The sequence below is a fragment of the Pan paniscus genome, chromosome 21 (assembly GCF_029289425.2).
Source record: "Pan paniscus chromosome 21, NHGRI_mPanPan1-v2.0_pri, whole genome shotgun sequence".
NCBI classification, from domain to species: Eukaryota; Metazoa; Chordata; class Mammalia; order Primates; family Hominidae; genus Pan; species Pan paniscus.
In genome coordinates, this window is record NC_073270.2 from 39,047,565 (window position 1) to 39,060,360 (window position 12,796).

General features: G+C 43.8%; 1 protein-coding gene across 9 annotated transcripts in view; it reads right to left on the reverse strand.

Moving 5' to 3' along the window:
- Nucleotides 1-4,090: 4,090 nt before the first annotated feature.
- The window catches only part of CDK5RAP1 (CDK5 regulatory subunit associated protein 1), a 45,752-nt gene continuing 37,046 nt past the window's right edge, over nt 4,091-12,796 (reverse strand). For 4 of the 9 annotated variants that reach the window (XM_055105008.2, XM_055105006.2, XM_014343006.3 and 1 more), the window contains 3 exons: nt 12,086-12,235; nt 5,605-5,745; nt 4,091-4,375 (listed from right to left, as the gene is read on the reverse strand). In XM_055105008.2, the coding sequence (XP_054960983.1) occupies nt 4,295-4,375; nt 5,605-5,745; nt 12,086-12,235 (372 nt within the window). In that variant the 3' untranslated portion in view covers nt 4,091-4,294. Of the gene's footprint in view, nt 5,746-12,085; nt 12,236-12,796 lie in introns of all 9 variants that reach the window. The other 5 variants (XM_063601045.1, XM_063601046.1, XM_063601044.1 and 2 more) reach the window with 2 other exon arrangements.

Here is a 12,796-nt window from a genome sequence, read left to right on the forward strand (position 1 = left end):
ACAGACGTCGAACTTCTGAGGTACTGTCTGTAACTACATAATCTGCCTGTCTATATAAGAGATGATCTAAGGTCTGATAAAAATCACATAACCGGCTGGGTGCAGTGGCTCACGCCTGTAATCCCAGCACTTTGGGAGGCCGAGGTGGGGGGAGGCCGAGGTGGGTGGATCACAAGGTCAGGAGTTTGAGACCATCCTGGCCAACTTGGTGAAACCCTGTCTCTACTAAAAATACAAAAATTAGCTGGGTATGATGGCAGGTGCCTATAATCCCAGGAGGCTGAGGCAGGAGAATTACTTGAACCCGGGAGGCAGAGTTTGCAGTGAGCTGAGATCATGCCACTGCACTCCAGCTCTGGGCAACAGAGCAAGACTCTGTCTCTAAGGAAAAAAAAAAAAAAAACTACATAAGCAAAATAATCACAAGGTTCTTGGGAAGTATCTGCAAAATTACAGAGAAATCAGGACGGAGTTTTGAACTCACATGCTGTTGTTCATCTTACATTGACTCTTTCTGCTCAGTAGTTTCCAATTTATAAGTGACTTTAAGGAGCAACTGACATCCTACTTAGCTCTACAATGGAGTTGTATTTTTACCTGAATCTAATATTTCTCTGTACTTTGTTTCCTGACAGCTCTGAACACAATACAACACCCCCCAAGTTTCTTATGTTTTCAATATATTTATTGATGGTATGTGAGAAAAGATTGTAGTGCCAGGTGCTCAGTGCCACACACACTCTGGAAAGAAAAGGTCAGGAATGGCCAGGCATGGTGGCTCACACCTGTAATTCCAAGACTTTGGGAGGACGGGGTGGTTGGATCACCTGAGGTCAGGAATTCAAAACCGGCCTGGCCAACATAGTGAAACCCCATCTCTATAAAAATACAAAATTAGCCAGGCGTGGTGGCGCATGCCTATAATCCCAGCTACTCAGGAGGCTGACGCAGGAGAATCGCTGGAACCCAGGAGGCGGAGGTTGCGGTGAGCCGAGATCGATCGCACCATTGCACTCCAGCCTGGGCAACAAAAGCAAAACTCCATCTCAAAAAAAAAAAGAAAAGAAAAAATGTACACATCAATTGTATGTAAATTACACATACCTCAATAAAGCTGTTAATAGTGTGTATGGTATACAATCATTTGTGTAAAATAATCACAAATATAAATCATTTTATACACAGAGATTATCTCTGAAAAGATACATTAGAAAATGATTAATGTGCTGGATTTTGTAAAAGGGAACTAGGGGATTAGTAGGCGGGAAGGTGATTGATTACAGATACCTACTGTATTGTTTGGATTATTTACCATATGTATGTTTTACCTTTTGTTTGTTGTTTTTGAGACAGGGTCTCACTCTGTCACCCAGACTGGAGTGCAGTGGTGCACTCTCAGCTCACTGCAGCCTCCACCTCCTGGGTTCAAGCCATTCTCCTGCCTCAGCCTCCCGAATAGCTGGGATTACAGGCATGTGCCACCACGCCTGGCTAATTTGTGTATTTTTAGCAGAGACGGGGTTTCGCCATGTTGGTCAGGCTGGTCTCAAACTCCAGACCTCAAGTCATCCACCCGCCTTGACCTCCCAAAGTGCTGGGATTACAGGCGTGAGCCACCACACCCGGCCTGTTTTACCTTTTTATAAAAATTGAAATAATTTCAAAACCTGCTTTAAGTGCCTTCTGAAGAAAGGACTAGGGTAAGGAACCATCACAGATAAATGTTCTCAATAGAAGACGGACCCTAAGAGTAGAAACCAATCCTTGAGCGCTGAACCAGCACCTGAGGAAGAGGTTCCTGTTGTGCAGGTAAATGAAGAAGGTCTAAAGGACATCATGGCCAGACACACAATAAAAGCCCCAGTGTATCATAATATACACAATCTGTTTGAGAAGCAAAATCTTTTGATGATCTCTCCCATTTGATAAGACCTTATAATGTTCCATGGACTGTGCTAAACTCTCTAGAAGCATGATTGTGTCACTGAATTCCACGTGAGATATGCATGTGATTATCTTCATGTTTCACATCAAAAAACCAAGCCAGGCCGGGCACAGTGGCTCATGCCTGTAATCCCAGCATTTTGGGAGGCCAAGGCAGGCGGATCACTTGAAGTCAGGAAGGAGTTTGAGACCAGCCTGGCCAACACAGTGAAACTCTTTCTCTACTAAAAATAAAATAAAAAATTAGCTGGGCGTGGTGGCAGGCGCCTGTAATCCCAGCTACTCGGGAGGCTGAGGCAGGAGAGAATCGCTTGAACCCAGGAGGCAGAGGTTGCAGTGAGCCAAGATCGTGCCACTGCACTCCAGCCTGGGTGACAGAGCGAGGCTCCACCTCAAAAAAAAAAAAAAAAAACAAAAAAACACAAGACAGAGAAGAGGAGAAGAGTAAATTAACTACTCAGTTTCAGACAACTCTCAAGCAATAAAGTGGGGATGTGAACCAAAGTCCTCTGACTCCAAAAATTCCATGCTACCATCTCTTGGATATTTTTTTCATGATACCCACAAAATGAAATAACCTTGGTGGTGAAGGGGGCTCAGAACCACTACTCGAAACCTACTAATAGGTCCAAGGGAAAACAGACATAATTTTTTTAAAGCCTAAAAAGTAATGACATCTTTTTTTTTTTTTTTTTTTGAGACTGAGTTTCGCTCGTCGCCCAGGTTGGAGTGCAATGGCGCGATCTCGGCTCACTGCAACCTCCACCTTCTGGGTTCAAGCTATTCTCCTGCCTCAGCCTCCCAAATTGCTGGGATTACAGGCACCCACCAACATGCCCAGCTAATTTTTTTTGTTATTTTTAGTACAGACAGGGTTTTGCCATGTTGGCAAGACTGGTCTTGAACTCCTGACCTCAGGTGATCCACCTGCCTCGGCCTCCCAAAGTGCTGGGATTACAGGCGTGAGCCACTGTGCCCCGCCTGGTAATGACATTTTCTAAAACTCCAAGTGCTGTCAGACCTCACAGGCTGAAAAAGAGGTCCACTGGTGGCAAAGGCCAGGGAGGCTTTGGAGGGCAAGGAGGCTTCCAAGGAGGCAGAGGAGGAAGAAGAGACCACAGCTACAGGAAAGAAGATGAAGTTTGAAAAGCTTCTTCTATCCTTGTCTTTTCCTCTTCCATTTGAAAGGACTCGGGTTTTTACTCTGTGCCTGATCCATCACAGAGCCTTCTGAGGACATTCCAAGATTGTCTACGGTCCTGTGGTCCACTTGGAAATTCAGACAGATAATATTTCAAGGGGATAGTTGGTTTTGACTGAATACTCATGAAAACGTTTAAAGAAATGTGTGATAGAGCTAACCCATATCTGTAAGTTTTGATGGTTTTTCTTGTTTTTTATTTTTTTGAGAAAGGGTCTTGCTCTGTCACCCAGGCTAGAGTGTGGCGGTGTAATCGCGGCTCACTGCAGCCTCTATCTCCTGGGCTCAAGTGATCCTCCCACCTCAGCCTCTCAAGTAGCTGGGACTACAAGGCCTGCACCACCACACCCAGCTAATTTATTTATTTATTTTTTTCCTGTAAAGTCAGGGTCTTGCCACATTGCTCAGGTTGGTCTCCAACCCCTGGGCTCAAGCAATCCACCCGCCTCAGCCTCCCAAAGTGCTGGGATTATAGGTGTGAGCCACCGCACCCAGACAATATTGTTTCATCTCATGTAAAAAAAACATTTTTCTCCAACAAATAATTTTTTTATGTTGGGGGTTGTAAAGGAAAGCAGTGTTTTATCAACTTTTTTGCTTGAGTGGCTTTAGAACAATTTAAAAGTCAACTTTGGTGCCAGATAAAAAGAGGTCCATGAGGGAAATCCTCAGGTAAAACATGCAAAATAAAGTGCAGCGATAGGCAGCTAAGTCAGTGGCATCCAATGCAAATGTCAGAAAGGTCAAGAGCAGTTTTCCCAAGCAAATGGTTCTCCCCACCTTCCTCTCCTTCAGTCTCTGCCTCCTAGGGCCCAGGGGAGAAAACCTGAGAGGGAGCAGTGTCCACAGGAGAAACTGGGTGGGGAAACACTTAACACAGACTGCAGGGAAAACTCCAGAAACACTAACCAAGGTAAAAACGAAGTCAAAGTGAGAGACAAAGGGTTAACCTTAGTTTAGGTAAATTTAATGACTGTAAAAGCTGTTCACATAGCAGCTTTAAAGAGACACGTTTTCCACTGACACAAAGTTGCTTCGCGCCTTGCAGCTTATCTCCACCTTCATGACCTCTTTCCTCAGTGGCCGGCAATGTCTCCCCTTCCTGTTGGGGAGGACTGCCCAAGTCAGCTCTGAGGCCATCCTCTCAGGTCAGCAATATGCAGAAGAGTCCCTCAGAGTGGTCCTGCAGAGAACATGGCCCCTAAGTGTCTGAGAACTGGCCGAGGTGATCTGAAAGAAAACCAGGCAGAAGAAGGCAAAATAACTAGGACTGTAGCACTGGGACTTCACGTGGAGCCTCTAGAGGAGAAGCCCTCAAAAGGAATCTGATGGAGGCGACCGGCTGGCAGAGACCACATGGCTCCTGTGTGCCCCCGATCCTGGCAGGAAGCGAGGTCTCATGGAACGGCAATGGATATAATTTAAGAAATCAAAGCAGGTCAGTCCCAGCCACTTCTCCCTTTTCTCTTGGAAGATGGCTCCTCCTCAGCTCTAACCATAAAATTCAGGTGAAACTGCCCATCACAGGCCCTGCCCTCCTAACTCCAAGGCTGAGCCAGTCAAATCCTTCCTTAGGATATTTACAGCCAACATCTGGTGAGAAATGTTCTCTCTCCTCCAATTGAGAGCTAAAAGAATGTGACCCCAAAGTTATCTGTGGTCACATGTCTTATCATAAGAACAAGTCAGTCCATTAGTAAATACTTACTAAGTACATATTTTGTACCCGGAATTGCCCTAGGTGCTAGAAGATAAACAAAGATAAACAAACAGAAACAAAACAGGCATTTTCCCTGCCCTTAAAGGAACTTCTGTGGATGCTCTAGGGCATCAGTCTGCGTCCTGCCAGCTTCTGGTTCTGAGGCGAAGCAGATATGAGAACAAGACAGGGAAGGTGGCAGTAGCAGAACTGGGCAGTGTGAGAAGAGAAGGCAGAAGAAAGGAAGAAATGGAAGGACAGAATAAGAGAAGCATATCGCCAGTGAAAGGGAGAAAAAGAAAGAGAGAAAGAAAGGGAGAGAAAATCCCACAGCCATATAGCTGATCTGTGAGTCCAGGGAAGAGACCCAAGAAACTGGAGCACATGTAAGTTAAAGAGGCCTGAGCCGTCGGAGATCACAAAAAAAATGTTGATCTCCAACAGGGAACACTCTCTACTCACTCGAAATCACTCCACCTCCTGCCCTCTCTGCAGCAAGAAACTACATGCCACTGCATACTCCAAACTCACCAAATTCCCACAAAGAACGCTTCCAGGGCAGGAGAATAGGTAAGAAGAATAAGAGGCCATTAGTAAGGAGCAGTCTAAAATCCAATCCAAAGTGCCCTTCCATTGTACTGGTTGAGAGGGGATTTTTATTTTAATAAAATGTGTCTCTAGGAAAAAACTTTATTACCACAAATATCCAAACCAACACCCATTTCACAGTGCAAGCCAAAAGCCCAAAAGGACTCCTCACCTTCACCAGCACATAGTCCCCAGGCTGGGCTCTGACCCTGAGCCCAGGGTTATTGACATCCTCCATCTCTGCATCAGGGAAGATCACCTTAAGGTTTCCATCATTCCTGCCACACAGGTCAGTGGCAGAGCGTTTACTGAGCTGCAGAAAGAAGAGAGAAGAGTTCGTGGATTTGTCACCGTTGTAAGTTCTTGGAGGGTAGAAATTGTGCCTTCTCTGTCTCGGATCCCCAAGAGTCTGACCCACAGAGCATTCCTTAACCAAGGAATCACTGAAGACTCAGTGTTTGCTGCTGCTTCACCAGCAAGGGCAGTGTATGGCCCACAACAGAAACACTGTAAAGTTTTGCTAACTATATTATAATGAATCAATTAATCAATAAGTCTGTGCAGAACTGCCTTCTGCAGGAATGGACCTCCAACAGGCCTAAAGCCAGAGACTTATGAGCGATGCATTCGGAAAACCAACTTTCACTTCACCCAGTCTCATACTAGTCACTTATGAATGAATGTTCTGGGATTGTTTGGCCTGCATTACTTGCCCTTACTGAATAGACAGACTGAAAGGCAGAATCTCCAACACAACACACAGAAGACAGAGCCAGGAAGATACTAACACCACTATGATGGGATTAACTTCTAGAGTCTACAGAAACCCTTCTCTTCCAGCCATGGTAAAGAGACAGAAACAAGTTTACCCTTCAGCCTTATAAATAATAACCAGCGAATTGGGTAAAATATATGAAACAACTGTTTTCGGATACTGGACAAAAGATCATACAAGACTGTGAACTGTGAGAGAAGGAAAACAAAGTGAGCCCCCCAATCACCCCTGCTTTCTGACAGAAGGTACATGCCAGACGAGAGCCTGTGAAGCAGGAGGGGAGAGCTCAAGCACAGCACAGTGGTCCTCCCTGCACTGAAGAGAGAGGGATCAAGGTTCAGGGAGACTGAAATAGTTAGAAACTGTGAAGCAAATTCTAGAGAGAAGGGAGCAAAGCGGAAAAAGAATTTCAGAAATATGCAGGGGGTCCTTATGAGTCTTCACTGAACACTAACACTTGCATGTGTAGCATAAAACTCCATGAAGTCAGGCAAAGACAGTAACCTGGGAACTGTCCACTGAACAGTTCCCAGAACTCACATGTGGCCTGGAATCCACTACCAAATATAAGAGTTTATGGATTTGTCACAGTCATAAGTTCTTGGAGGGTGGAAATTGTGCTCATCGATTCCTTGGGATATATTCACTAGCAATTCCTGACAGAAGGCCACATCTTAGTAGTGAAACTAAACTATCCAGAGAATAAAAAAGTTTTCCTGGCCAGGCGCAGTGGCTCACGCCTGTAATTCCAGCACTTTGGGAGGCTGAGGCGAGTGAATTACCTGAGGTCAGGAGTTTGAGACCAACCTGGACAACATGGCGAAACCCCGTCTCTACTGAAAACACAAAAATTAGCCAGGTGTGATGGCGCACATCTGTAGTCCCAGTGACTCGGGAGACTGAGGCAGGAGAATCGCTTAAACCTGGGAGGCAGAGGTTGCAGTGAGCCGAGATCACACCACTGCACTCCAGTGTGGGCAACAGAGTGAGCCTCTGTCTCAAAAAAAAAAAAAAAAAAGGAAGGAAGGGAGAGAGGGAGGGAACAATCTCTGTGACCTCTGGGACAATATCAAGTGGTGGGACATATGTGTAATTCAAGTACGGAAGTGGTGAAGGTGGGTGGAAGAGGAAGCAGAGCAAAAAAATCTGAAGAGTAACAGGTGAAATTTTTCCAGATTTGATGAAAACTATAACCCCAGAAACTAAAAAGCCTCAAAAAAATCCCAAAGAAAACACAAAGGGGTAAACACAAAGAAAACCACCCCCAGCCACATCAAATTCCTAAAAACAGTGATAAAGCAAAATCTTAAAAGCAGCCAAAGAAAATGGCATAGAGTAAAGAAGAATGACCACAAACCTGTCAGAATCACGTATGTCAGAAGTCAACAGAATGATATCTTCAAAATGTCAACCTAAAAGTCAACACTCGGTGAAAATATATTTTTAAAAGGAAGGTGAAATAAAGATCTTTTCAGACAAACAGAAGCTGAGCGGCATCATTGCCAAAAGACCTGCATTACAAGCAATGTTAAAGGAAGCCTTTCAAGCACAAACAAAACGATGCCCAGTGGAAACGTGAACGTACACAAGGGATGAAGAATGCCAGAAATAGTAAATGAGTGGGTAAATACAGACTTTCTCTCATTTTTTAAAGTTCCTTTAAAAGATAATTGTTTAAAGCAAAAATAACAATGATTTAGGGATACAAAAGTAAAACTCTGTAAAAATAGTACAAAAGGAGGAGGAAGGGACAGAAGTATATCATTACAAGAATCTTACATTATATACACTGAGTGGAACCCAGTTTGGGGTTAAAATAATGGGCCAAAGAGAATCCAAAGGGCACATAATCTGCCATTAGAAAATCAAGCTCTGACAACATGCTATATTCTTAAGTAATCAAAGACACAGAAAGGAGTCCAGTCTTTAAATGAATACCACTTTAGGGAAACAACCTTCAGCTGAGATTTAGAGGCTCTACTATTCCCTACAAAATACTTACTAGTTACAAAAGGAAAAAGAGTAACTTTACAGTCAAGAAGGCTGGCAGACAGTATCTTCCATGTTTTCAAAGTTAACATCATCAGCAATGAGACAAATCAAAATTGTATGCCACCTCACAGTATACGATTAGAATACAACATCATCTCTCTGGTATTCCTGCCAAAGAATGCATAACCTGAATCTTATCATGAAAATACATCAAATTATGGACATTCTACAAAATAACTGGCCTGTAATCTTTAAGTGTCAAGGTCATGGAAGTCAAAGAAATAATGACGAACCATCCTAGACTAAAGGAGACTAAAGAGACATAACAGTTAAATGCAACATATGATACTAAACCAAATCCTTTTCCTATAAAGGACAGTTCGAAGACAACTGGAGGAAACTTACATGGGGTCTCAGGATTGGATGGTAGTAATCTAACAAGGTTAATTTCCTGATTTTCATAGTTGTACTACAGTTATCTAGGAGAATGTCCCTGTTTGTACAAGATACACATTACAGTATTTGGGGGTTTGGGGACATCAGGGCAGCAACTTACTCTGAAATGATTCAAGGGGAAAAAAAGTTCTTTATAATACACTTGGAACTTCTCTATGGGTTTGCAGTTGTTTTACAGTAATTTTTTTTTTTTAAAAAGAGAGTTCAGGCCACTGCAGTGGCTCATGCCTGTAATCCCAGAACTTTGGGAGGCTGAGGTAGGAGGATTGCATGAGGCAAGGAGTTTGAGACCAACCTGGGCAACAGAGCAAAACCCCATCTCTACAAAAAATTTGAAACATTAGCCAGGCGTGGTTGTACACATTATAGTACCAGCTACTCCGGAGGCTGAAGCAGGAGGGTCGCGTGAGCCCAAGGAGTTCAAAGTTACAGTGAGCTATCATTACACCACCACACTCCAGCCAGGGAGACAGAACGAGAGACTGTCTCAAAAAATATAAAAAATAAATAATAAAATCAATTAAATTGAGATTTCAGGTTCTATGATTTGAAAAAAAGCAAGTGTAAAAGAACATTCATGAGACAAACAGGGAAATTAGAACACTGAGCAAATATTTGGTAATATTAAGAAAATTAGAAGTGCTTTGGAAATCTAAAAAGAATATTAAGACATTTTTGTCAATTATTGTCAGGTATGATAATAGCATTTTGTTTATAATTTTTTAAAGTCCTTATCTTCTAGACATATATACTGAAATATTTACTGAAGAAATATCTTTTTTTTTTTTTTTTTTGAGATGGAGTCTCGCTGTGTGACCCAGGCTGGAGTGCAGTGGCGCGATCTTGGCTCACTGCAACCTCTGCCTCCCAGGTTCAAGCAATTCTCTGCCTCAGCCTCCCAGAGTCACTGGGATTACAGGTGCCTGCCACCACACTTGGCTAATTTTTGTATTTTTAGTAGAGATGGGGTTTCACCATCTTGGCCAGGCTGGTCCTGAACTCCTGACCTCATGATCCACCTGCCTCAGCCTCCCAAAGTGCTGGGATTACAGACGTGAGCCACCGCGCCTGGCCTGAAGAGGTATCTTATACTTGCTTTAAAATCACCCACCAGGAGCAGTGGAAATGAAACAAGATTAGTCAAGTATTGACAACTATTTTTTGGCTTTTTTTTTTTTGAGACGGAGTTTCGCTTTTGTTGCCCAGGCTAGAGTACAATGGCGCGATCTCGGCTCACCATAACCTCTGCCTCCCAGGTTCAAGCCATTCTCTTGCCTCAGCCTCCCGAGTAACTGGGATTACAGGCATGTGCCACTATGCCCAGCTAATTTTGTATTTTTAGTAGAGACAGGGTTTCTCCATGTTGGTCAGGCTGGTCTCCAACTCCCGACCTCAGGTGATCCACCCGCCTCGGCCTTCCAAAGTGGTGGGATTCCAGGCATGAGCCACCGTGCCCAGCCTCTTTTTTTTTTTTTTTTTGATACAGACTCTCGCTGTGTCACCCAGGCTGGAGTAAGGTGGCACAATCTCATCTTACTGCACCCTCGACCTCCTGGATTCAAGCAATCTTCTCACATCAGCTTCCCAAGTAGCTGTGACTACAGGTGGGCACCACCACACCTGACTAATTTTTATTTATTTAATTTGTAGAGATTAGGTTTCACCATGTTGCCTAAGCTGGTTTTGAACTCCTGGGCTCACGCGATCCTCCAGGCTTGGCCTTCCAAAGTGCTAGGATCACAGGCTTGAGCCACCATGCCCAGCAGTATTGACATTTGTTGAGGCTGGTTAATAGGTATGCCAGCATTCATTATACTATTCTCTATATTTTTTGTTTGTTTGTTTATTTGGGTTTTTTTGAAACAGAGTCTCACTCTGTTGCCCAGGCTGGAGTGCAATGGCCCGATCTCAGCTCACTGCAACCTCCGCCTCCCAGGTTCAAGCAATTCTCCCACCTCAGCCTCCTGAGTAGCTGGGACTACAGGTGTGCACCACCATACCCAACTAATTTTTGTATTTTTAGTAGAGATGGGGATTCACCATGTTGGCCAGGCTGGTCTCGAACTCCTGGCCTCAAGTGATCTACCCGCCTCGGCCCCCCAAAGTGCTGGGATTACAGGCACAAGCCACTGCGCCCAGCCTCTATATTTATATATGTTTAAAATCCTCTATAATGTAAAAAAAAAAAAAAAAAAAAAAAAAGGGCAGGGTGATTATAGACTCTGGAGAGAGAGCTGTATCTAATTCTGACTCTGCCACACACTAGCTATGTAACCTTAGGGAAGTTATGCTCTGTCTCTGAGCTCATTACCTTCATGCACAAAAGGGAGCTAGTAATAGCACCTTTCTCCAAGGACAGTGGTGGCACTCTGTGCTGATGGCCATAAAGTGCGCAGTTCCTGGCAGACAGTAAATGCTGAGGGATGTGAGCCATTATCATCTTTTCTGCCACTCTGGACGTAGCAACTTGGTGTTTTAAACTGGCCATGTCTGGAGGAAAGAAAGTCTCCTCTAAGGGAAAGCAATGACTCCAACTGCTGGCCTTGAAAAACCCATTTATTCTCTAGCCTCAAGTAAGTAATGGCTATGTTGGATGTATAAGAAAGAGCTTTGTGGTCGAGAGCGGTGGCTCACACCTGTAATCCCAGCTCTTTGGGAGGCCAAGGTGGGTGGAACACCTGAGGTCAGGAGTTTGAGACCAGCCTGGACAACATGGTGAAATCCTGTCTCTACTAAAAATACAAAAATTAGCTGGGTGTGGTAGTGGATGCCTGCAATCCCAGCTACTCTGGAGGCTGAGGCAGGAGAATTGCTTGAGCCTGGGAGACAGAGGTTGCAGTAAGCCAAGATCATGCCACTGCACTCCAGCCTAAGTGAAAGAGTGAGACTCCATCTCAAAAAAAAAAAAAAAAAAAGCCAGGCATGGTGGCTCATGCCCGTAATCCTAGCACTTTGGGAGGCTGAGGTGGGCGGATAACTTCGAGACCAGCCTGGCCAACATGATGAAACCCCGTCTCTACTAAAAAATACAAAAATTAGCCAGGCATGGTGACACACACCTGTAATCCCAGCTACTCGGGAGGCAGAGACAAGAGAATCGCTTGAACCTGGGAAGCAGAGGTTGCAGTGGGCCGAGACTGTGCCACTGCACTCCAGCCTGGGCAAAAGAGCGAGACTCCGTCTCAAAAAAAGAAAAGAAATACTTAGGTGTAAATCTAACAAAACATGGACAAAATCTGTATACTGAAAACTACAAAAACTTTGATTTAAAACATCAGCCTGTAGTCCCACCTACTTGGGAGGCTGAGGCAGGAGAATCACTTGAGCCCAGCAGTTTGAGTCCAGCCTAGGCAACATAATGAGGAAAAAATCAAAGATCTAATGTTCTGAAACATAAAAAACAACATAACACACACACATATGGCCTCACCCCTTCCACTAGCACCAACTGGGTACAGCCCACAGAGGTCTGATTGGCTTTTGTTGCTTCTTCTCGGAAGATAGTGATGAGTTCCTCCAAACGCCTTAATTTTACCTCTTCCGGGACATCATCCTTCAGCCTATGATATGCCCGTGTCTTCTATTAAAAAAAAAAAAAGAGAGAGAGAAGATGGAGGTCACCAAGGACTTGTAGAATCTATTCTTAATGCACAGAGGGGGACCATGTTCATTCTACCTACAAGTAACAGACACATGTACAGAAACCCAAGCCAGAGGCAAGAGGTTTCTCTGGCTCTGGGAGCATTCCAAGATAAAAAGGTAGTGGAGTCACATTTTTGCAAGGGTTAAATTCTAAATTTAGCACATGAAAATCATAGACCCAAAATTACTCTTGATATTTATCCTAACGTTACACTTATACATATACCAAATGACTCACATATACTAGGTTACTCAGCAGTACTATTTAAGAAGACATAAGATGCAATGCAGCCTAAATATTTCAATAGGCAAGTAGTCACAGAAATTATGGTTTATCTATACAATGGAATATTGTGCAGCTGTTAAACAGAATGATAGTTCTATATGTACTAATGTGGATTATTCTCCAAAATCTACTGTTACTTGAAATAAGCAAAGTACAGATCAACACATGTAACTTTAGTGTAGACAGAATACATACAGGCATGCTTATAAACAC